We start from the raw sequence: 25,548 nt of genomic DNA on the forward strand, positions 1-25,548 counted from the left end.
TAACCTTTGTCAAGCACAGACATTTATGTCCATGATATTTATGATAACCTTTGTCAAGCACAGACATTTATGTCCATGATATTTGTGATAACCTTTTTCAAGCACAGATATTTATGTCCATGATATTTGTGATAGCCTTTGTCAAGTACAGACATTTATGTCTGTGATATTTGTGATAACCTTTATCAAGCACAGTCCATGATTTTTGTTATACTTATGATAATCTTTGTTAAACACAGACATTTATGTTCATAATATTTATTATACTTATCTTTTGTCTTATGATAACCTTTATCAAGCACAGACATTTATATCCGTGATTTTTGTTATACTTATAATAATCTTTGTAAAGCACAGACATTTATGTCTGTGATATCTATTATGCTTATCCTTTGTCTTATGGTAGATAACCTTTGTCAAGCACAAACATTATTTATGTCCATGATTTTTGATTTTTTGCACCCATCCATTCAGTAATTTAATTATAAATAAGACAATTTTATAATTTTTGACTGCATATTCATTTACTAACTTTATTAATTAATATTTTATATCACTTTATAACTATAAAAAAGGCAATTTTTTTTTCAAGATTAATTTGGCCAGGTTTAAAATAATTTTGCACAGCAAAATTTGTCAGAATTATTTGGCCAGAATTATAAAATGGACATAAATGTCTGGTTTGCAAATTTGACCAGAATTATAAAAATGAACAGTTTTTGTAAATTTGGCCGGCATTATGAATATAGATATTTTAATTCTTATAGAAAGTTTTTGTGTTAAATTTATACCAAATGGACTCAGTTTAAAATTAGCTCAAATTTATGCAAAAAAATAATCCAAATTTAGTTTATAAGGTAACTTATCATAATCCAATGATCATAGAAAAATAAATTATAGCTTGTTAGCTTTGTTTCATCAAGATAAGTTAAATTGTTAAATAGTGGTTTCTATCATTAATAGATGGGAAGTTATTGAATGCATTTAGAATTATTTAAGAATACAAAAAAATTCTTTCAAAAAAATGTTAATATCTTATTATTTATTATTAATCCTAAAGGTATAAATCCACCATTTAATACATCTCAATACAATCCAATAAGCTGTATACTATCTTTTTACAATCACTTAATGGCAAGTTAATGCAATTTAACTTTTAGCAATTTGGTATATTTAACCAAAAATAAATTATTTTTATTGTATCTAGATAATCAATAAAAATTAGATATATAAAAAGATATTTATATTGTTTTTATTATTTATTTGACATATGAAAGTATATATGTGATATCATGTTTTATAAATATTATATGAAAATTTTGTAAAAATTTATAATTGATATGATAATTTACCAATTACTATAATTTTATTATTAAGTTTACTTTAATATAACATATTTATATTACATTATAAATTTATAGTAAAGAAAATGTATAACAAACTTTACCAATTATTATAATTTATTATTTTAATTGCTATAAAGTTTATTTATATTATTATATAAGTTAGTATATCTATGAAAGTTATATAAACATATTTGTTTAATGCAATTTAACATTTAAAAATAATTTGTTTTTATTTATTAATATTAAATACAAATTACTTAAAAATTGCCAGAATATTAGATCTTTTAATTATTTTTTAAAAATTATCTATTAAATAAAATATTGATTTTTTTTTGTTTTTTATTTACTCTTTTTATTAGATCTAAAAATTGTCAAAATATTTAATTATTAATACATTATATATGCATAAAAGTTATATAAACCTATTTATGTAATTTAACAATTAATATTGATTTTATTTTGATATTATTTATTTTTTTATTTAATTCAAATTATTTTAAAAATTGTTAAAAAATTAAATGACTTGGCTCTTTTAATTATTAATATATTATATGTCTATTAGAAGTTAAATAAACATACCTATCTAATGTAATTAGTATTTATAAATTATCTTATCAATATAAAACTTTATTTATTTATTTGTTATTAAACACAATTTATTTTAAATATTGTTAGAAGAATTTTTTTATCATCAGGGTGATTACTAGTGACTGAAATTATGATGATTGAAGTTAGAAATTGGATCAACAAAATTATTTATTAAAAAAAAAATTTGGGATTTGCGAAAAAATGTACTAATAACATTTCTGTAATAATTACTGCAATATTCGCAAATCTAATTTTAATAATTTTGTTGATCCAATTTCTAACAATATTTAAAATAATTTGTATCTAATAATAAATAAATAAATAAAAACAGAACAAAAATTAAGTTTTATATTAATAAGATAATTTTTAAATACTAAATTACATTAAATAGGTATGTTTATCTAACTTCCATAAATATTTAATATACAAATAATTAAAAAAAATCAAATCATTTAATTTTCTAATAATTTTTAAAATAAATTATAGTATCTAATTAGAAAAAAAATAAAATCAAAAAAAAATCAATGGCCTATTGATAAATAATTTTTTAATTGCTAAATTACATTAAATAGGTATGTTTATATAACTTCTATGCATATGTAATGTACTAATAATTAAAGAATCTAATTTTTTAACAATTTTAGAATAATTTGCATCTAATAAAAGAGGGAGATAAAATGAAAAAATTAATATTTTATTTAATAAATAATTTTAAATACTAAATTACATTAAATACTAATATGTTTATGTAACTTCTATATATATTTTAATTTACTATTTAATTGAATTAAATATTAGATATATTTATGTAATTACTACATATATTTAATATACTAATGACTAATCATTAAAAGATCCAATTTTCTGACAATTTTTAAATAATTGGCATCTAATAGTAAAAAAAATAAAAAATTAAAAAATCAATATTTTTTTCAATAAACCAATTTTTAAATTCTAAATTCAAAACAAATAGTATACATCAGGAAATTTGTTTAGGCGTAATTTAGTGTAATATTTCGAAGGTGGTGTAAAATTTCGAAATATTACACTAAAAACGTAATATTACAAAAGTTTATGCTCTTAAATTTGAATAATTATAGTAATTTAAGAATATCTCGCTATCTACTGATCCAATTAAGAAGATCTATAGCTCATTGGAATCAGCTCATCAAGACGAATCGAATGGTAGTAAAATCGTATCTTTACGTTTGATAGATGACTTTCTATTAATTTAAAACTTTACTGCATACTATAGAGCGTTCTATCAACTGTAGAAATGCGATTTTACTACCATTCGATCTGTCTTGATGAGCTGATTCCAATGAGCTATAGATCGTCTTGATTGGATTAGCAGATAGCGAGATATTCTTAAATTACTATAATTATTCAAATTTAAGAGCGTAAACTTTTGTAATATTACGTTTTTAGTGTAATATTTCGAAATTTTACACCACCTTCGAAATATTACACTAAATTACGCCTAAACAAATTTCCTGATGTATCTATACTATAACTTATATAATAGTATATGTAATGAATTGAATAATTAATTGTTGAATTATATTAAAAAATCTTTATAGTAATTGAAATAATAAATTATAATAATTGATATAATATAATTTATAAGTTTATTTATATATCTTCCTTATAAATTCTTAATGTGATATATATATGTTAACTTCCATAAATATGTAATGGATTATTTTATAACAATTAAAAATGAATTATAGTAATTGGTAATATTATATCAATTATAAATTTTGTAAATTTTCTTTACAAAATTTACATAATATTTATAAAACACAATGTTTATATATCTTTATATTTCAAATAAATAATAAAATAATATCTAGTATATCTTTTTTATTGAATATATTGAATATCAAAATACAATAAAAAAAAATGTCTATTATTTGGTTAAATACACTAAAATGCTAAAAGTTAACTTGGCATTAAGTAATTACAGAAAGATAAAATATAGCTTGTTGGATTATTTTTTGAGATATCTTAAATGGTGGTAGTTTCATACCTTTAGAATTAATAAATAATAAGATATTAACATTATTTATTGAAAGAATTTTTTATATTCTTAAATATTTATAAATGCTAATAACTTTTTATTTAATGATAAGGCCACACAAATTCAAATTTTCAGTTCACTTCACTCAGCTGGGTCACTTTTTCAAATTTCAATAAAAAAAAGTTAATATATAAAAAATTTATCACGTGATCAGGATGTAATTTTATTGGCGGGTAAGTTTATCATGCGGCTGAGAACTTCTAGAGTGAAAATAAATTCCTCCCTTCTAAAAGTCAACCAATCAAATGTCACGATTATATATATAAACTTTTTTTACTAATAAACAATAAACCTGGGTCAGTGGGTCCCCAGATCGATTTTAAATTTCAATGTTATGTGAACTGAAAAATTGAATTTGTGTGGCCTAATAGAAATATGAAATTGCCACATTACCACCATTTAATATATCTTAATAAGATAAAGCTAACAAGCTATAATTTATTTATTTATGATCACTGGATGATTAGTTAAAATATTTACATTCATAATGCTGGCCAAATTTACAAAATGGACATAAATGTCCGTTTTTATAATTCTGGTCAAATTTGCAAACCAGACTTTATGTCCATTTTATAATTCTGGCCAAATAATTTTGGCCAAATTTTGCTGTGCAAAATTATTTTAAACCTAGTCAAATTAATGTGTAAACTTGAAAAAAAATTGCCTTTTTTATAGTTATAAGGTGATATAAAATATTTATTAATGAAGTTGGTAAATGAATATGCAGTCAAAAATTATAAAATTGCCTTATTTATAATTAAAATACTGGATGGTGGGTGCAAAAAATCAAAAATCATGGACATAAATAATGTCTGTGCTTGACAAAGGTTATTATAAGACAAAGGATAAGCATAATAAATATTACAGACATAAATGTCTGTGCTTTACAAAGATTATCATAAATATAATAAAAATCACAGACATAAATGTCTGTGCTTGACAAAGGTTATTACAAATATCATGGACATAAATGTCTGTAATTGACAAAGGTTATCACAAATATCACGGACATAAATGTTTGTGCTTGACAAAGGTTATTATAAATATCACGGACATAAATGTCCATACCTGACAAGTAGTATCATCATGAGCAATTGACAACAAATATCATGGTCGTATATGACAAGGAGCATCATTAACAAATATCACAGACATAAATGTCCGTACCTGACAAGTAGTATCATCATGAGCAATTGACAACAAATATCATGGTCATATATGACAAGGAGCATCATTAACAAATATCACGGACATAAATGTCCGTACCTGACAAGGAGTATCATTATAAGCAATTGACAACAAATATCATGGTCGTATCTGACAAGGAGCATCATCAACAAATATCACAGACATAAATGTCCGTACCTGACAAGGAGTATTATCATGAGCAATTGACAACAAATATCACAGCTATATCTGACAAGGAGCATTATCAACAAATATCATGGACATAAATGTCCGTATATGACTATAAGTGAGTATAATCATATATTGTTGGATTAAATTAATTAGCATGATTTGTTTCTATGACACAGCATGACAAGTCAAAGTATATCACGGACATGGGTTAAAACCATGGGCAGACCATGAAGGATATAACCTAGACACTTGAGACATGAAATGTAAGGTTAGAACCTTTGTTGATCGGTTGAATGGGTGATTATTGCGTCAGTCACGCAAGATCATGCTATTATTATAGTAAGAGTATATAAAAAGTATAATTAAACTGCAAATAAAAGAAAAATATCAATTATTTAGCCATCAACAAAAAATATCAGTCCGTCAAAATCTGCATGATCCTATTAGACTGACCAATAAAAGTTATTAACAGTAAGTAATTTTCGATAAATATTTATTTATCGAAAGTTTTACGATCAAAATTAATTATCATAATTATCATTTTTTTTATATTAAAAAAGGAGCCTTGTCACTTTTTTTATTAAAAAATTCTGTATTCTAAATAAATATAAAGCGTTGCAACATCATTCTTAATAATTTTATTAAATTAATTGTTCGATATTTTGGAAGTTTAAATATATATTTTTTCTTTTAAATATACTTTTTTTATCGAAGTACACTATTAACTTTGATAGAAACATTAACTAATAATGTTTCCCTTTCTTCCAGGATTACTAGATGGTAAAATTCGAAATTAATTTAAAAATTCTTTAACACCAACGTATCTATTTTTTCTACTTTTATAGGTAATAAATCGTTAAATTTTAATATTTATACTTTTTTTTTGATATCGAAATTTTTTTATACGTATAAATAAATAATAGAAAAATTTTATTGGATAATGGATATACAGTCTATCGAGTAGTCTAATGGTAATTTTATAGGATCATGTGTCCCGAATCTATAAAGTATAACAGTATAGCCGATAGTATAGTTAATTTGCAACTATACTGTATAGATAATAAATTATACTGTATAGATTTTCGTCAACTATACTATACAACATCGGAGGTATATATCATACTCAATATCGTTTGACCGGATCCTCTAAGTGGTTTCTTAACCCATTTGCCGATCCTATTTAAAAACAGTTGAAGTTTAACCTGCATATGAATCAAGAACGATACTTTTGCTCCTCAGATTTGATCATCTTTACATCATCTTTACATCATCGGCACGTGTTGATAATCATACATTATTTATTCCTTTATGATTACTAAACTTTTTTTTTGTTTGCCTTATTATTTGTTACCTCTAAGACTGACTGAATATGTTGCGTAAAATATTGCCAAAAATAGAAATAAAAGTTCCCAGAAAGAGAAAAACTTTAGGTAGGCTTTTATTGTGTTTAGAAATATACTGCATTTCGGAATGTTAACATGCCAACCTATTTATAGGTGCTAAAGATGTCAAAATGTCGAACAGCCCATCTGAAACTAATGCTGTTTCTGGTTTGTAATTTCGTATATGGCTATTTGTACTCTTTATTGTATTCTAATTTCTTGTATACGTCTGAAGAGCCTGCTCTTAAGAACCACTCATCTGATGAGAAACAAAACACAGCTTCAGCGGAATTCACTTCAAAACCGGCAAAAAATAATGAATTTGTCGAAGGTGACCTCGAAGAGTTTGCAGAGAGACTGGGAATCAAAGAATTTACAGAAAATAAAGTCAAGTGGAAAAAATTTTACAGTACGTAATAAGTCTAATTCAGCTTGGTTGCATTTTTACTAATATATCCTTTGTTTAGACTTCGCTGGCTTGAACTTTGTTTGGCCTTCCGAATTGAACGCCTATGAGCATCGTGAAGTCTTTGATTACATTGTTGATCCTATTTGGGAGCCAGACGGAAAGGAACTTGCAATAAATACGATCGAGTATCGTCGTCTACTTGAATCCGGCATTCTTGATGAACCGAAAGGAACGCGAATTGTCGATCCCATTCGGGAGCCAGACGGAAAGGAACTTGCGATCGAGTGTCGTCGTCTACTTGGTTCCGGAACTCTTGATGAATCGAAAGGAACGCGAACGCACGTTTTACTTGTTCATGGGAAAGTAATTGGGTACGGAAACGAGATATCTTCAAAACAAAGCAAAGAATTACAGAAAAAGTTCCCAGGATGCTTCTACGCACCTATTGTTGAACCTTTTGTTGAGTTACGCAGATTCTATGCTGTTGCTGATAATAATACGAAAGAGTGGCAGGTTTGTATGGTTTATTAGTCCGGAGCGAAGCGAAGGACTATATACTATTCGTTTCGGTTTCACAAATGTCCCGATGTCCGCCCGCTCACTGTTTGAGTCGATATCCATACATTCGTATTGGTTCTATCGGTTATTTCGGTTAACGTCACTCTTTGTTTATTCATGTGACAAAAATAAAAATAAAAATAGAACAAAGATTTGCTTGTTTGATTACGTTATACCGTTTATTTTTATACCGTTTATTTTTTAATTAATAATTAATCAAAATTAAAATAGAATAAAATCATAAAATCATAATTTTTTTTTTATTCAATTTTCTATTTATTTAATGTAACGAAAAAAAAAATAATATTGTTTAAACTGAACTTTATAATGACGAAACCACTTTGATTTTTTTTCGATATATCTTCTTTTTATCTGAAACAATAAAAAGTAAATAATTAAGCGCGCGTCTTGCAAATATATAATACATCCCGCGTCTTTCTAAAATAATAAAAATAAGAAAATACCCCAACTTGTCCTCTATCGAGCTATCCTGGAGGTAAGCCTTTTTTCCTCCGCCTTCCTTTCCTGTAACCTGCTGCTATTTTTAATACGTTGAAGTCTGTCAAACGTAAATTGTCTGAAATAAATGTCGCTAAGAGAACGAATGCGTGACGCCACTACGAATGTCAATCCTGCAGCGAACTCTTTACTTCCAATATCTATTTTAGCCTTTGACAACGTCAGACCCTGACTTTTGTGCACGGTTATTACCCACGCTAGGCAGAGAGGAACTTGTTGTCTGGAACATATCGTCCCAGACTTACCTTCCCAACTTCTTTTAATGGGTACTATTGGAACAACATGGTCTCCTTCTGTCGATGTTATGGTGGGTCCTTCATACGCATCGAACTTGACGAAAACTGCTGCTGGAAGTGATGGTGGACCTTGATTTTTGAACAGTATGTCATGAACGGTTCCGATCAATCCGTTCACTAATCCTCCTTTGGTCCACAGGTTTGCTGTGAGCATTACTCGAGCTCCTTTTGCCAATAATAACTGAGGTTCAAGTCCCTTTGCCACATCTGAACTGGCTTTTTTGGCTTCGTTTCCGCCGGTATGAACTGCCATAATCTTGGCCACAGGTCGCTTCAAAGATCTGAGCTTCTCTATATTGATTTTGTCAACATCATTCCACGTTGTTAATAAGAATACAACATCTGAAAATCTTTCACATTCCTGCTGATTTAGATTCTCTTCGAACCGTGTACTGAGTATCTTCCAATCGTCAAGGCTGCTTTCCCCATCACGCATCCTTAGAAGTATGTCACGGAATTCTTTTTGTTCGTTTGAATTACCTGTTTGCCTTAGAATTACGTTGATCTTGAATACTTCTCTTATATGTTTATATGCAGCTATACCTTTATTAGAATTTCCGTCTACACTTGTGTTCTTGGAGAACATAGGAACGTCAAGTACTGGCGGTAATTGATCAAAATCGCCAAGTAATATGATGGATCTTCCTCCGAAGGGCTCTTTGGAATTTTTGGGAAAAGCCTGTCTTAATCTCATGTCTATTACCGCGAGCATTCGACGTCCGACCATGCTTTTCTCGTCAATTATTAGATAAATTACTTTTTTTAACCTTTCTTGTAATTGTTTCAGTCGCCTGCTATCAAGTTTGAGGTTTTTTGGGTTGCGTATTGGTATGGAAAGCGTTGAGTGTATCATTGATCCATTTATATTAAAGGCTGCTATACCCGTAGGTGCGATAACCAGAACCGGAGAATCAGTGTTGGTTCCTGCCATTTCGTGAAGTTTCTGCCGTATCGTCTTGATAAGATACGACTTTCCCGTACCAGCGGTTCCCATTATCATAATCCTTAACGCTTTGACCTTCTTCCCGTTGAGAATATCATTGTAATGTGATTCTATTCGTGTGAAGATTTTTTTTTGATTTTCGTTTAACTTCCAGTAATCTATTGAATCAATATCAACTTCTCTTCCGTCTAATATCCCAGAATTCAAGGCGTTCTAAATGAATTCGTCAACATTAGCAATATCGTTATTGGAGTAGTTTTGTTGTGCGTCAGTTATCCAATCGTGATTCTGATCCATATCACGAGAACCAAGGTCAGATGCGCAATGTATGATCGCTTTGGGTCCCATCTCCGCGAGCCGCATCCAGTCGTATCTATATTGTTCCTCATCCTCATCTTCGTCCTCTTCGAACGGTAGTTCGTCTTCACTATCTTCATCATAAACCTCTTCTTCGTCAACAGGTTGTCCGAGCAAGTCCTGTGGTGCATCGTTTATCGTATCTATATGTTGATCGTATAAGGTAGACCAATTGATATTGCCGTTTTCTGTAAGTACTTGCGTTTTGCGATGTCGGACGTGGAGTAGAACTTTTACTCTGCAATAAGCCTTCCATTGATCTCCGTTACGATAAGATGATGGATGAGGCCAGACGCGAACTATGTTTTCTTTCTTACACTTTTTCCATTGACCCCTGGAAAACCTATGCGTAAGGTATAATTCAAATAACGAATAATCTTCTAATTCTTCTGGTCGTTTCCAATATCTTTTTAAAGCTGATTGAGTTGTATGTCCAGTGTCTTCTACATTATCTCCACTACCTGTTCCTTGGATCCACCTTAATCCTTTCTCGTTAACATTTAAAGATACAAAGGAATGACTTGAATGATATAGTGCAGTTCCATTAAGGAGGTGACAGGTTTCCTGAGCTGATATGTCACGTTCCGACACGCTGTTGAGTAGGAGTTTCTGAATTGGAGAAAGTGAAGAATTGTCAGGATTGCTGTTGTCAAGAATTTGCTTGAAGATCTCAGAGAATGCCAGTGAACTTGGTTCCGCTTTACTGGCATATTTTGATATATATTGGAGCGCTGCGTGAATGCTAAGAATAGGCTTTAAATCCATATTTGCTCTCCATCCCTGTAGCTGTATTCTGTTATGTGGATTAATGTAAGGATCGTTTCTTGCCGTAAGTAATTCTGGCTGCCCGTTTTTATCATCACGTATTAATGTGCTTCTGATGTGTTCCTTAGGGTACCCAAATCTACATGTTTGCACTCCTTCACAATTTGTGCGTATGCAGTACGATGGGCTGCATCTCGTGTGATGCTGAAGTTTGTTGATTAATTCGATATAATCTTGTAAGCCATCATCGATTTCGCTGCTATCTTTTTGGCATGGGTGCTTCTCAGGTACGGGTGCATGTATTGCTGGATTTATTGTGGTGACTATAGAATCGATGTAATCAATTACGTTCTTCATCTCTTCTTCGTTGTTTTTTAAATTCTTCCATTCAATAGTGGGTGCGTTGCGTTTCTTTCCAATACCGTGCATGTGGATGCTCCCTCTGTGCTGCCATTCATACCGAAACCACCAGTCCTCGAGGTTCCATTTTTCCTTAAGCACATTATTAAAAAAACTTTCGAATCTTTTGGTAAAGAACCAAGCCGCGATATGAGGGTTATTGATGACTTTTGATTGAGCGTCTCCGTCGTCTGGCATGAGTCGATGAAGGTTAGGCCAGTGAAAGTCTGCTGTGCTGAATGTATAAAATATTAGACCTTTGTGTCCTATTTGCTTTATCATGTCTGTAAGTTCACCACGTTTTGCTATCCAAAATTGCCTTGTCCCTCTTAGCCCTTCCCCGTATCTCATTATTCTGTCTGCTAATTGTTGATTTCCATTGGATATCATCTCTAGAATGTCAGACACGTCAAGCTGTTTTTCGCTTAAATTCTGTCGGACATATACCTTTCCTTCTTGCAAATCTCTCCATCGCATCGTAGAATTTAATGTAAAGTACCTCCATCTCGAGTGACGTCCAAATCGTCCATCTTTGAACCAGAGTAAGTGTTTAAAATACTCTGCTGGCTTGATATCTCATGGACGATTAGATCTGAGATCACCTTTTCCATATGGATATAGAGTCGGAAATGCCCTCGCAATATACCCTAGTGTTTGGAATTCGTTTATTGGACTTCCGTCAATCTCAGGCCACAATACTGGTTGCTCGTTGCTTTGTATGCGATCAAGTGTATCGTTAATAATGGCATTTTCTCTTTGCGTTGAAGGTAAGGCAGGCACAAACGAATGAGTTATTGCGTCGCTCTCGTCGTGTCCATTTTCATTTTTGTTTTCGTTTGAAATATCATCCATCTCATCAATTATTTGGTCAGATCTTATCTGATGTATCTGATTAATGATAGAACCGTTTTGAGGTAATGATTTAAGTATTTCATCGTCAATGATTATATCTTCGTAATAAGGGTTATTTGCTTTTAACCAATATAGCGCTTTTGCTATTTTTTCGTGGCGTACGGTGAAATCTCTAAATCCTGATGTGTTGTTGGCTGATTCTCGTCACACTACTAGAACGTCTAATGATGAAGGATTTCGTGGAAGGTGCCTTGTGAACTCCCGAACGTCTTGCGGAAAATTAATCACATTGCCTTTGTAGCTGTTTTGTCCACCTTGTAATCGATATACTGACATTACCATAAAAACCTGCGCAATGAGCATCTCTTCGATGTCGGTAAGTCCCTGAAGTTCATCAGGAACCTCGCCTGGATCCATGTTATTATCCGCAGAAAATTTTTTTGGTGTCTTTTTGTCGTTGTGGTAATGACGACACTCGCCCATGATGAGAGTCATATTGGAAATCCGTTCGTTACATTCGGGGCAAGTATTATACTGTATGTTATCCATTTTGTTACAAAATTTCTGCAATACTTTGTGATCGTTCTCGCTAATTTTAGTAGACGATGTTGACCTGACATGCATGTTTCTATTATCAGGCTTTCTTTGAATATGTTCATTATCATTTGATTCGTTTATTTGCTGATCTTGCAGTTGATTCTTATTATGAGCTCTCAACACGCGTTTACGATTACTTTCATGTGCTAAGCAAATAACATGTTCATCGTCCCTCTCCATTTCTTTTTTATTATTTCTTCTTTTGCGAAGGCTTTCTAGACGTTTATTACGTTTATTTTCACTTTCTTTCACTCACTTTTGACGTTTTCTTTCACTTTCTCGATTTAGTCGAGCTTGCCTTTGTTCCGGCATCTCCTGTGCTTTAGCTTTTCGCTTTCGAATCGTTTCGGGATTAACATTTTCATATGTATTGTCAGACATTTCTCAAAATATTTGATCTTTATAATCAAAACTACCATTTCTTAAAAAAAAAATCTGATCTTTATATTTTTGTAGAATTTTACTTTATAAGCTCTGCAATCTGTCAATAACAATCCATCCGTGCGCCATTGAGAAAATGACTGTCAAGAACAATCCATCCGTGCGGCATTGAGAAAATGATCAATGTTATAGCTAAATCGAGAATAATTAGTTTAAATGATGTACACACTTTATTGTTATTCTTTATTGTTATTCTTTACATTGTTATTCTTTACATTGTTATTAGGTAATTTATTACATATAAAAAAACATTTACATTGAAGACATTTTGATCTTATATTTTTCGCTTTATTTGATAGTGATTTGAATTGAATTAATATTACAAACGTTAAATTTTAATTATTATGACTTTTTTTTCGAATACTTATAACCGTTAAATAAATTTTTGATTTTGTAAATTTCGTGGCTTATCACCATATTACATTTGTACGAAATATGGTTATTCATGGCTTATAATATGAACCTCGTGGCTAATTTATTAACGTATTACATAAATAATAAATTTGACTAGCTATTGTGTTATATTCGTTAACTACCTTCCTCCCGTGATTGCTTCAATCAAATTTATCCGTGTTTAGTTAAATTTACCCATGTTTAATTAAGTCGCTTTTCGCTCTAGACTCCCAACGGTTCCCGTTCCCTAGTTTAATTCATGATAATAAGGTTATTGACAGGTATAATTCGATACCTTGTGAAACTTTATAATGAATGATATCTGTCAATGCCTAATAATGGGAATGGTGTTACAAAATTTTAGACGCACATTAGCCTTCGAAATGTTGATAATCTTAGTGATGTAGTAACAATGTCAAACACTGAACAAAATTTTCGAATGGTAATCGATACTGGAGCAAGCGTGACTATAATTCCATTTTTTTTAAGACAACAATTGGCGGATTATTGTGATGGTTGGGAAAGATTTACTGTTCGAGCTAGTGGATATGGAAATGGTGTAAAAATCACTCCGGCTTCAAAAAATTGGGATGTACACCTAGGTGATGGGAGAAATTGGTCCCGATGGCACAGCACCAAAGAAATTTATTCTTGGCTAAACAATCCTCCATCTTATATCAATTGCGGATTAATTGGTTACGATGTTCTCAACAATATACCTCATTATAAACCTTGTAGGGTGCCTTATGTCTTTCTCAGGGATGACGTTTTCAAACAAATTCAACAGTTGCAAGATGTCATATGAATATTTTTTTCTTAAAAACGGGAATTACTAGACTGGATTTTATCTCGTTTGTTATTTTTTTTATATGAATAGTTGTGTATTAAAATTAATATTCAAGACCCATACATGTAATTTTCTAATCAGTTTATGCTACCATGTGTATCTATTGAAAAAATAAAAAATAGTATCTGCAGTATATATGTAATAATTAAAGTTTTATGTTTATTCAATGAGATCCAATTCTCGAAGATGCTCTGGAATAATTATATATGGGTCTTCGTAATACCAAACAGAGGATCCTTAACGTACATTGAGGGTGTACAATAATTAACGTACACCTCAGGAAAGTGTACGATAATAACATACACCCTCAGTTTTTGGTGTGTACAATAACTAAATGTACAATTATATGCTTTATTTCTAAAAATAGCTGTAATATTATGTAAAATATAAATACTTAACGTACTTAACGGCAAAATGACTTTATTAAACTTTTTTTTAAAAAAAAAACTTATATTTTTTCAAAAAAAAGAAAATTTCAAAAAAATTTTTATCAAATATTTTATTCACTGTTAATATTTCCAAATTCACTCAGCGTTCTATCTATTAAAAATCTCTGCACATAACCCTTTACATTTCTTGATTCTCATCATTATGAACATATTCCCCAAATCTCACACTCTCTAACATAATTTCACCACTTTTTCAGCTGTTATGTCTTTATCTTCTTGAATAAATCTAACTGCTGCTTCAGGAATAAGAACTTCTTGCAAATATTCCATTGGTGTTTGTGGTATTGTTAGAGATTTTGTTAAAATTTTAGTATCAATAAATAGCTTTCTTAAAGTTTCTGCAATTACAATAGCATCACGGGGACCATAATAACCAGGCTAATTTTAAGATAATTATAAAAGAAACTTGATTATTTATTATTTATGTATATATATGATATATCATATTGATATAATAAAAAAATTCACCTGAAAACTTTCAATTCGGCTCATAAGACTCATAGGTGAATTAATTTTGTTTTTTCCTTTATCACAATATTCTCTCATAAAATTATCACGATAGAAGCTTTTGACTTTCTTTTTACAAATATCCAATAGATCAGTACTGAAATTTTCAATTCTTTTAGGAATAGAATTGAAATCTATCACTGTTGGATAACCTTTTTTAATACCATCTGGAATGATTTGCATTTCTCCTATATGAGCATGACAAAATTCAAATTGCTCTACGGCTTTTAACCTTTTTCCTTGAAAATTCATAAATAAATCCTTTAACTTATTGGGCAAAGGAGATGGTAACTTTTCATCACAATAAGGACATATTTCAGGTATCTTTATAATAAAATTTTGAGTTTTGTTAAATAAATTATAACACCAACTGATTTTTATAAATAATCAAAAGAAAGTGGAATTATAATTACTTACTGTAATAGAGTTAATATTTTCATCATTGCTACTTGAGTTTCCCTTATTACCGATCTGAAATAGATAAAAAAATTATCATAACTATTTATTGCATAAAAAATATTTATAATGAATTTCTTACCATAATATTTTCTTTGTTTCCATTAGAATCTTTCTCCTATGTATTATTAACAAGAAATTATTTTTTTATAGTTTTGAAAATAAAGAATGAATGTATAAAATCTTTACCTTTAGTTTTTTTGATTTTTTTCTTTGAGAATTAATTTCTATACCAGATTTTTTCCTTTTATTTGAATGTACGCCACCTTTTGGCTTTACATTTTGTAGTATCTTTATTATGTCATTATTATTAATAATTTGACCATTACAATTCTCAATTGTTGCCGCAATTTGTGCATTTAATAATAATGTTATAGTCATCAAAAATTATAGCTGTCTCTGGTTTTTGATTAACAAATCGTTGTAATTTCCAAATTGTACGATTAAGTTTATATTTATAATCCTGTTCTAGCTGTGGCTGTTTCATTATTAATTGATCTTGCAAATCATGCAAAGGTTTATGTTTGTAAAATGATTGGTAAATTTGTATCATTTCGGATTCATTAGGATCTTTACACCAGCATGAAGGATACATCTTTTTAGAAAATGAATCAATATTTAATTGTGTAGCAACACGAAGAATGTGATGACAAATTATTCCAGAAAAAGCCATATATCCACATGTACACGTAAAAATTTCATTATTCAAACTGTATTCTACTACTCTTCCATTACTTGAAGATCCAAATCTTGTAATAAGAAATATTTGAAGACTTTGATTTATGCTATTAAATCTATTAAATAGAAAGTAAAATTAATAATATTTATTATAAATAATTCTGATGAAAATTTATACTTACATATTAGATTGAATGAAAAATTCACTATAATAATAAAATAATTGTTAAATAAAAAAAAATCCAATTTTTATATAATAAAAAAAAAGAATTATTTACCTATCAGGAGGAATTTCTTCACATTTATAGCAAGAAGATTGTAACAATTGCTCTTGAAATTTTTTTAAAGCATAAATAGTAAGAATAGTAGCAGCTTGTTTTTCAAATAGGCTGGGTGTTTAGTAGATAGATTAAGTAGACATCACTATATATATAGTGATGTGAGATGTCTACTTAATCTATCTACTTGCACCATAGTGATGCCTACTTATAGATATTGATGCATACTTACTTATTTTTACGTGTCTATGCCCCTTCTGATGCTTTATTGCTATCCATCTGTTTTCACTGGTCTGTGACTGATTGGTCGCTAAGCAGGGCAGAGGTTTGTTTTTCCATCCTGAAGCCTTTTAACAATTGTATAGGAGTAAAGTTAGTTTTTTCACTCTTTGACCCTTGGGGTTGCCATATTTGAGGTCGAGGGTGTGGCCCATTTGCTGGCCTTTTAAGTTGCTGAAATGGTGTAAAAAAATCATCGGGTGGCGCAGTAAATTTGCAGTTCAGATTTTGGCCAGCTTTATACCATAATTTTGGCCGATCTTTGGAAATTAGCGTCCTGGTAGCGTCCTGGTAGTATCCTGGAGCTGTCATGGAACTGGCTGGGAACCTGAGTATTTCTATTAGTTTGCCAGTTTCAGGCCAGCTTGGATGCCGAATTTGTACTACGCCTTACTGCGCCAGTTACGTGATCCTGTTACAGCACCAAACACCCTTTCATAGTTACAGGCTAGTGACGCAAACATTTCCAGAACATTTCTGGCTTGGATAGCGAGCTCTTCCCCGTTACCTTCCCGTCACATTCAAGGTGGTGGTTGGTTGAAGGTTTGAAGATGCCCATTTGATTACTGGATGAGGCACGAAGTGCCGAGTTGGTGACCCAGATGTGTAATCCCGCCTTTTATGATCCTTTTGATTGCCGGATGAGACACGAAGTGCCGAGTTGGTGACCCAGATGCGCAATCCTGCCTTCTATAACCCTTTTGATTGCCAAGGATGAGGCTCGAAGTGCCGAATTAGTTCAGGCTATACAGCTTTCATATCTTTTTTCATGTATTCTCCTGAACCTTTCTGCTTTTCTGACCTCTTTTCTACCTATCGCCGGTAGTATCCCAAGTTGTAATTTCTTATTTTCTTTCTATATATTATTCTAACTTGGGTTACTACCAATTTTATATCTTATTTTTCGCTCCTGTCTTTTTAGAACTCTTTCCCGTATAGTTGCTATGAAGGAATACTTTTGGGTAATACTGCATCGATTGTTTTTGGGTATTACTTTTGGGTACTACCACATCGGTACTACTGCATTATTGTTGAATTCGATCACATATATTTTTTATTTTGAAGATTTACAAGTTTCTATGTAATTTTATACTAGTTTCTTACATATACTACCATGCTACTTGCGCAAAAAAAAGCCCAGGCCTCGCCCCCTTGTTTGTTCTGAATAAATTAGTCCGGAGCTGATGATCACTACCGCAAATTTCTGCATATATTATTCTATTGTGCCTATAAAATGGAAGATTATAATGATATTGACACTAAAGCTCTGGCATATGCCCAGAGACGTGAAGAAAGATGCTTAGGCAAAGTTAGTCCTAATACGTATTTATGGTCATGTAAAAAGGGTCATCAATGGGAGGCACCATATAAAAATATGAAACAGAATTATAGATGGTGCAACATTTGCCCAAATGTACCAGAAAGAATATGCCGGTATATATTTGAGGATTTATTGCATAAAAAATTTCCTCTCTGAAAATCTAAATTCTTGGAGGGATTACATCTAGATGGATATAATGAAGAGCTAGGCTTGGCTTTTGAATATAGCGGTAATCAGCACTATCAAATCGTCCCTTTTTTTCACTCGCAATGCAAGGGCAGATGGATCTAGATGCACAAATCTGGTGTGATTGGAAAAAGAAAGCGTTATGCTATCGGGAAGGAGTAATCCTTATTACAATCCCTTACTGTGTAGTAGACTTAGAAACTTTTATAAGGAGCGCTTTATACGCATTCGGTTATCTCCCAATACCCACCTAGGAGGTAACATGGACTCTTCCTTAATATGCATCAATTGTTCTCTCACGAAAGGGCGTTGGGGTCCTGATTCATCTAAATAATATAAAATAGGCATTGGAGAATTCTTTCCAACAACAATTCTCTGAATCTTATGCAGGCTGGGAGACCATTATATCAGATCTGTTATTCTGCGTCGTTCGAAAGGATCATTTTCCTACTCTCCAGAAGTGAGCAAAAATCGGATAGTAGTACCCTTTGGTAGTTGTAGTTCATCAACACCTATTGGGCGATTATATTTTACTGATGGTTTGGAATATATCTGCTCAAGTTTTGTGGCGTCATTAGGACTCATCCCAATCAATCGAGTTGGCTATCATTCATATTATCAACAATTTTTCTTGCAAACCGCTCACATTCTCTACAGCGCTTGCCAGTAGGTAGGAGAAACTCTATTGAATACTGATTTTTAAAAACTCTATATTCAAATAATCCAGCATAACGATCGATCATTGCGAAACTTGTATGCCTGAAACGTGCTATAATTCTTTGGATCTCAACGCCATGTTCATCCATTAATAAAGTCACGTATCCCATAAACTTAGTGCCCTTATCACATTGCAATTTTCGAGGCCAGTTAAGAGGTTTATCAGGATTATCATATATACTCTTAAATGCTTCTGCAACTTCCTCACTGCTCTTTGATGTTAAAAAAATGAAATCTTTATATCTAGTCGCGCAGTCTATAACCAATAGTGCATAGTAATATATTGGGCCATCATTATCTAGTAAATTTGTATCCACATTTTCATCATATGGTATTTCGATTAAATCACATTGGTGCACAGTATTTGGCTTCGTGATTTTAAAGTAACTGGCATAAGGTATATGCTTTGGTAAAAGACGAAAAATTTGATACATTGCTTGGCCCTCAAGCCATTTTTTTACATTAATAAATGGAAAGCTGTAGCCAGCTTTTTTACAAGCATCCCACAATCCCTTAACATTTTGATACAGACCTTCAGGACGATAATATAGTTTTTGCAAGGCAAGATGCTGGTCTAAATTATGAGCTTTTTGGGATCGATATTAATCGTAGGTATTTGTTTTGCTATGATTTGATCTAGCTCTCGCGCTTTTTGAGGATCGATATAAATAACCGGTCTTTCGGCTTGGCGCTCTCCCATTCCAATTTTTATAATTACGAAAAAAAGCTAACATCTATAAAGTCAGATTCTATTTATTAGCTAGGGCACTTTTTTCCTTGCGGTTAACAAAAATATGTTTCTTGAATAAGTATCCTAGCTTTTCAAAAACTATGGAGTATTACGAGCTATGCAAATTAGACGAAACTGTACCTTCGAAAAAACAGAATCCATTTGCTCCCAAACTTCCATTTAGACTAGGAGTTGCGGGCACCTCTGAGTCAGGAAAGACAAAGATGGTAGTACATCAGCTCCTAGGAAGTAAATATCCAAAAGTATATCTATGGATGTCTGGTGAAAAACGTGGTCATAAAATACCAAAAGGCGGAAGCAAAAATTTTGGTGAAAGATATATTCCGTGTGATGATCTAATTGTTGTTGCGCAACACCAAGATGAAGAGCTATGGGAAGTAGTATAATATTTTTATGAATTTATAGCCATGGATAAGCAAGCTCCATGGTATGAAAATGTGAGATTCAAGCTAATCGCACCTGAAGATCTACCTGATATTTCATCTTTCAAAAGAACTTGCCGATCTACTATTATAGTCTTTGATGATCTTGCTGGGGAACCTTTGGCAACTCAGCTAAAAATTGTTCCTTTTTTTAGATCAGGCAGACATGAAGGAATTAGCTCAATTTATATTGCCCAGTGTTTCTATGAAATCCATTAAAATATACGCGGAAATTTTAAATATATTTCGTTGCATCATGGATGTGAAACATTAGATAGTATAAAACGAATTTTTAAAGATATGTATGATGATTATGAGCTTCTAGCAAAAAAAGTTTATGAAGTGATAAAAAAACATTTCATAATTATTGATATCCAAAAACCATCTAATGACCCCTTATCAATTAGATTTAGATGGGACAAACCTTTAAAGAATTGGCAAAATGATTGAATTCGGGATGATTTGTGCTTTGTGGCAGGACCCCGGATATCTAATATAAAGGTCATAATGGACTTTTGGCCAAAAACACCCCTTTTTGCTGAAACTCAAAAAACGATTTTTTGAGCCCTGAAAAATGGGCCAATCTGCCGAAAGTGTGACTTATGACCTGTTTTGGAGATATCCGGGGTCCTTTTGTGGCTTCATCCATATCCATAAGGTAAAGTTTCATAGGGGGTAGTCCTGTCTTTTGGTTCTTCTGTGTATTGGATTGGAAACCCATAACTCTTATTTCTATAGTCTGGATAAAAAATTTCTTTCTTTTTGGTTGGATGAAAAAATCGCCTGTATATATGCCATATAATTAATATTACTGTGAAGGCAAGAATAACAAAGAAGAATATAAGCGGGATTATTTTCTGATCATTAACTAAAGTATTACTATTACCTCCTAACGCAATAACAGGTATAGCTGGAATACTATCATAATCTTCTTTTCCATCAGGTTCGCGCTCTGAGTAGTGTGAAGAAAAATGGGGTATCTCTTCTACTACTTCATCATGCTTATAATCATTAGATGATGAGACTGGGTCCGCTTCTGCACTACCTATTTTTGAATCATGAATTATCTAATGTGGTTGCGAAACAATCTGATCTAGTTCATCTTTCAGATTACTTACCCTGGACCTGAGACAGAAAATTAACCCATCCTTAAATGATAAATTTTGCGTAACTTTCTCCAGTTCATTTTCTAATTCCTTTGCTTTAATCTTAAGAGAGAGATTGCTATACAACTGGTTAGTATTGGAATTCTTTAATAAAACTTTCCGTATAGCTTGTTCCAACTCAGCCTCCAGTTCATTTATTTTAGTTCCAAGAGAGATGATATCAGAATCCTTTAAAGATGAATCTTTTTGTATCAAAAATATTATACTTTTCAGTGATTTGACCGTAGACTTTAGCGATTCTATTTCTTTTAACTGCTTGGCATTAAGATTGGCATGAGACTTTTGTTCGCAAGTAATTTGGGAAACAAGCTTATTATTCAAACCATTTAGTTGATTAGCTAGAGAGATCATTTGATTCATAGATTTTTGCATACGCACATTTTCTTCATAGGAGTGGTCTAGATCATTTTGTATACTCTCATTTTCTTCATAAGAGGCGTCCAAGGCGCTTTGCATACACTTATTTTTTTTATCTAAGGCATGATATTTAGCTATAAGCTGTTTAGCAGATCTTATAAACTTTTCACGATCTTTTTTTAGCTGTTCTTCAAGTTCTAATCGGCTTGGTAGATATCGATTGGATGGAGGGCTTCCAAGTTTACTGCTATTACTATTACCTACATCGTTTAAAGTGTAGATTCGAGGCATAGTTTTTTATCCCGCAAATATAGACAAAAAAAAAAATAAAAACATTTTTCGAAATAATATGCTCTTCTTATATTTCTAAAATGATACATTTATCCTAATTATCCCAATAAATCTTTTCGAATTAATATATTTATCCTATTTATTCTATTAAATTATTTTTGAAATATCATAAAAACTACGCTTATCTTATTTATCACAAAGAATACATTTTTTCTAGTCATCCTATTTAATATTTTTTGAAATATTTTATCTGAAAAAAATACATCATCGTGATTATGGTTAGACAGCGTATAAATTGTAATGTGCCTTTATTTTCAACAGCTGATTACGATTTTATTATGCAACGTGAAAATAAAAGGCCGAGAAAGAAAGTTTTAGATGAATTGATGGACAAATATAAGACATCAATGAAGCACATATATCAGATTTGGAGAGGCGAAGAAGCTAATAGAATTGCCTGGAATCAACCAATAGCTGATATTTCTAATACTACATATGCGGGTGGGTGTTTACCTATAGTAAACTACGACCCACCTCCTGCTATTTCCTCTTCACCTGCCTTACCACTAAAGAAAAATAGCCGAAAAAAGAAAACAGGTAAAATAAGTGTAGCATCTACTGAGACGGAAACAGAGGTGCTTTCACAGCGCAGTGCTAATACCACTGATAATACTGATAATATATCTAAAATGGGATCTGAACTTGAAGAGGTATTAAAACAAATGGATAATATTAAATAACTTACTTCTTTTCAGCAAGTATTTTTATAGCACTTATTGCCTTACCAAGCCACTCTTCAGCTTTTGCAAGACGTTTTTCAAGCTTTACACACTTTTTTTTAAGTCCTCCTCACTATTTGGGCTAGAGGAGTTGGTAGATGCTTGGTCCTGATCTTCTTTTAGCAGATCTTCAACTTCTGAAGCTTTGCTAAAAGTTGGGATAATGTAAGCTTTCCCATGTAACTTCATTCAGAATTGATTTTTATTTGGGTCAAGGACACCTTGAACTTTCCTAATCCATGTCATACCTAAACATAACATTGGTTCGGGTTCTCCATTATCAATACGAATAAAATTTCCAGTAGCTGTGACAGTTTTACTATCCTTATCCTTTATACTGATTGGTACATCAGTAAACCATCCCAATGAATCGGTAATGTGTTTGGAATTACCTTTTATTGCGAAGTCTGATGGCTTATCAGCTTTCTACCCAAGGGCATTAATTGTTGCATCATTCACTCCCCTGAATTCACTCGCACTATCTAAAAAAGAATTAGAGATCATTAAATCATCTATTTTAACATTCAGATATTGTAATGATGAAAACCACTCATCTGATATTGATTCTTTCTTTTGAACTGTATGAGACTGACACATTTTTCGCATTGCCGGTGAAAGTTTTGGAAATAATTCATCATATGTTTTTGGCTAACTGGACTCTAGAAGTAACTTATCATTTAGTGGTAGTTGTTTTTTTTTTCAGATGTATAATACCACGCATTTTCTACTTTATCATAACCATCTTCCTCATTATCTGAATCTGGAGGCGTATATTGGGGCTGTGTAGATGGAAGTTGAGGATAGTAACATTGAGTAAAATTGGATTTAGCTACAGGATTTAACCTTGGGCAATTGTTTTTCTTATGCCCTTCCTGTCCGCAATTACTGCAATAAAAAGGCTTTCGAGATTGATCATTAAGTGATATCCTACCAAACTTAGATGTCATTTGACCAATTTCATCTATTTTTGACTCTAATCTATCGATTCTAGATGATTGCAACTTTTCTGGCTTTTGCGGTTTAGGAGGTGGCCCATAAGCTTTTGCGACTACTCTCATTATTTCTTTCCTAGTAAGTGTATCGGGGAAAGGATTAGCGCTTTCATATGTATCAAGAAGCTGTTCCATATTTTTAGGAGGAACTGGTGGAGGTATCTTTTTAGTTTGCTGGACCATTTGTGATTGGAAATCGGCTTTTTGTTTTTCTAATAAAGACTGGTATTCAGTTTTTTGCTGTGCTAATGCATTCTGGATTGCTTTTTGCATATCTTCGAAAGATATTCCATGCTGTTGTGAGGCTAAAATAGGTGAAGGTTCATATATTTGCTGAGATGTTCGATTAGATACTAGCAGATCAGATGTTCTATCTCTTTTATGTCTAACTATTTAGCGTAATTCTATCTCATAAAGCTTTTTAGCTAATTCATCTAATGGCAAATGTTCACCAATATCTTCAGCTTTTTCAAGCCATAAAAGTGGTAAAGCATCTAAGAACTTTCTACGTAATTCTTCAGGTCTATAGTTGGCTCGTCTACCTATTCGTAATATTTTTCTATATAATTCATCTATAGTCATGTCTCCCTTTCTGATTGTTCCATACATCAAATCCTGAAGTTCCTCTTCTACTGTAGGGAAATGAGTTTTTAGCCACCATACGGCTTGACAAAATCGAATACCAGCTACAACTACTGTATTTCCAGTATTAGCATTTGGTGCATTTACAGGATCATTAGTAGGACAGCCACCTGCTATACGCCAGTATTCATTCCAAGCATCTTCTACAGCTTTTAACTTGACTATTGCATTTCCTGGTTAGCCAACAGCCTCATTTAATGCATTAGCTCCTATCTGTACTGCAGTTCGCCCATTTACTGCAACTAAGTTAGCCTGCCCTATATTATCGAGTAAGTTAGTTAGCTCCCAATTCTGCTTTGTAGTAATCTCATCATCGAACCATTCTAAAGTCCTTCCTCTCATACAGGCTCTTAAATGTCCTATTGCATTATCTCTTCCTGTTGGAGGATCTGCTACATTATCATTTGGATCTATTCCCTGATTCTGCAAGTCTAGTCTAAGTTGTGCAAGAAAGTCTGGGATACTATTATCCCAGTCGAAATATAAATGAGGTATTCCTGCCATGTTTACTTGATTAGGTGGATTATTCTGAAGTGCCAAAATTTGTCCCTGTAAATTTAAATTATTTTGGCGCTCTGCTTGGATCTTATTTTTCCATTTCTCATATCGTTCATAGAGCCTATCTCGATTAAATTCTAACAGACCTATATCCCCTCTACTTTGCTGTAAGTGGTAGGCATTTCGCTGATACAATAATTGTAAGGCAAATTTTTCTTGTACCAGCACACCTATACGGGCTTATTTTCTTGCCATATTACCTATCATTCTATTTACCTTGTTTTGAGTATTAATTTGATATTGATGGAGATCACCAATAACATTAGTTATCCTACCTTCAGCAAGTTGCCTTCGTATAATTTCATTATCACATTCAGCTTCTGTATCATAACGCCTTCGTTGCTCACAGACTAAATCCTGATGCAAATTATTTTCTTTTTGGCGTATCTGCCTTGTAGCTCTTTTTATTTGGTCTATAAGAATATCTCTAGTTGTTGCTCTATTATCCACATAACCATCTATAGCATTTGCTAGCTCTGTGATTGTGGCCATATTATCATTAAAATTATACAAGTCTGAAGAATTCTCTTGTTCAGACGAATTTTTTCGTAATAAGATGCTTCTGATCTGGCATCGCAATTTCTTAAC

At 31.8% G+C, this 25,548-nt stretch overlaps 9 protein-coding genes across 9 annotated transcripts; 6 read left to right on the forward strand and 3 right to left on the reverse strand.

The window, feature by feature from the left end:
• Nucleotides 1-6,842: 6,842 nt before the first annotated feature.
• On the forward strand, nucleotides 6,843-7,988 carry OCT59_012620 (uncharacterized protein). The gene is made up of 3 exons (XM_066134616.1): nucleotides 6,843-6,923; nucleotides 6,991-7,164; nucleotides 7,223-7,988. The coding sequence occupies exons 1-3, from the start codon at nucleotides 6,887-6,889 to the stop codon at nucleotides 7,693-7,695; spliced, it is 684 nt and encodes a 227-aa protein (XP_065989866.1). The 5' UTR covers nucleotides 6,843-6,886; the 3' UTR covers nucleotides 7,696-7,988.
• A 2,647-nt stretch (nucleotides 7,989-10,635) lies between these two features.
• On the forward strand, nucleotides 10,636-12,921 carry OCT59_012621 (uncharacterized protein; the record flags this gene model as incomplete). Its single annotated transcript, XM_066134617.1, has 8 exons — nucleotides 10,636-10,647; nucleotides 10,731-10,779; nucleotides 11,498-11,543; nucleotides 11,623-11,679; nucleotides 11,904-11,915; nucleotides 11,989-12,099; nucleotides 12,739-12,817; nucleotides 12,907-12,921. The coding sequence occupies 8 exons, from the start codon at nucleotides 10,636-10,638 to the stop codon at nucleotides 12,919-12,921; spliced, it is 381 nt and encodes a 126-aa protein (XP_065989867.1).
• A 775-nt stretch (nucleotides 12,922-13,696) lies between these two features.
• Nucleotides 13,697-14,089, forward strand: OCT59_012622 (uncharacterized protein; the record flags this gene model as incomplete). Its single annotated transcript, XM_025332779.2, has 1 exon — nucleotides 13,697-14,089. One exon carries the CDS (start codon nucleotides 13,697-13,699, stop codon nucleotides 14,087-14,089), a length of 393 nt encoding a protein of 130 aa, XP_025167369.1.
• A 662-nt stretch (nucleotides 14,090-14,751) lies between these two features.
• OCT59_012623 (uncharacterized protein) lies at nucleotides 14,752-17,337 on the reverse strand (the record flags this gene model as incomplete). The annotated part of the gene is made up of 10 exons (XM_025309621.2): nucleotides 14,752-14,958; nucleotides 15,049-15,411; nucleotides 15,505-15,558; nucleotides 15,626-15,661; nucleotides 15,733-15,834; nucleotides 15,959-16,337; nucleotides 16,404-16,427; nucleotides 16,500-16,593; nucleotides 16,732-16,846; nucleotides 17,287-17,337. 10 exons carry the CDS (start codon nucleotides 17,335-17,337, stop codon nucleotides 14,752-14,754), a joined length of 1,425 nt encoding a protein of 474 aa, XP_025167370.2.
• Nucleotides 17,338-18,012: 675 nt separating this feature from the next.
• Nucleotides 18,013-18,255, forward strand: OCT59_012624 (uncharacterized protein; the record flags this gene model as incomplete). The annotated part of the gene is made up of 1 exon (XM_066134618.1): nucleotides 18,013-18,255. The coding sequence occupies one exon, from the start codon at nucleotides 18,013-18,015 to the stop codon at nucleotides 18,253-18,255; it is 243 nt and encodes an 80-aa protein (XP_065989868.1).
• Nucleotides 18,256-20,160: 1,905 nt separating this feature from the next.
• On the forward strand, nucleotides 20,161-20,394 carry OCT59_012625 (uncharacterized protein; the record flags this gene model as incomplete). The annotated part of the gene is made up of 1 exon (XM_025328260.2): nucleotides 20,161-20,394. The coding sequence occupies one exon, from the start codon at nucleotides 20,161-20,163 to the stop codon at nucleotides 20,392-20,394; it is 234 nt and encodes a 77-aa protein (XP_025167371.2).
• Nucleotides 20,395-20,816: 422 nt separating this feature from the next.
• Nucleotides 20,817-21,989, reverse strand: OCT59_012626 (uncharacterized protein; the record flags this gene model as incomplete). The annotated part of the gene is made up of 2 exons (XM_066134619.1): nucleotides 20,817-21,242; nucleotides 21,294-21,989. The coding sequence occupies 2 exons, from the start codon at nucleotides 21,987-21,989 to the stop codon at nucleotides 20,817-20,819; spliced, it is 1,122 nt and encodes a 373-aa protein (XP_065989869.1).
• Nucleotides 21,990-22,264: 275 nt separating this feature from the next.
• Nucleotides 22,265-22,729, forward strand: OCT59_012627 (uncharacterized protein; the record flags this gene model as incomplete). The annotated part of the gene is made up of 1 exon (XM_025328261.1): nucleotides 22,265-22,729. The coding sequence occupies one exon, from the start codon at nucleotides 22,265-22,267 to the stop codon at nucleotides 22,727-22,729; it is 465 nt and encodes a 154-aa protein (XP_025167373.1).
• Nucleotides 22,730-22,957: 228 nt separating this feature from the next.
• OCT59_012628 (uncharacterized protein) lies at nucleotides 22,958-24,906 on the reverse strand (the record flags this gene model as incomplete). Its single annotated transcript, XM_066134620.1, has 5 exons — nucleotides 22,958-23,105; nucleotides 23,199-23,416; nucleotides 23,497-24,149; nucleotides 24,213-24,558; nucleotides 24,640-24,906. 5 exons carry the CDS (start codon nucleotides 24,904-24,906, stop codon nucleotides 22,958-22,960), a joined length of 1,632 nt encoding a protein of 543 aa, XP_065989870.1.
• Nucleotides 24,907-25,548: the final 642 nt, after the last annotated feature.

The sequence above is a fragment of the Rhizophagus irregularis genome, chromosome 2, assembly GCF_026210795.1.
Source record: "Rhizophagus irregularis chromosome 2, complete sequence".
Lineage (NCBI taxonomy): Eukaryota > Fungi > Glomeromycota > Glomeromycetes > Glomerales > Glomeraceae > Rhizophagus > Rhizophagus irregularis.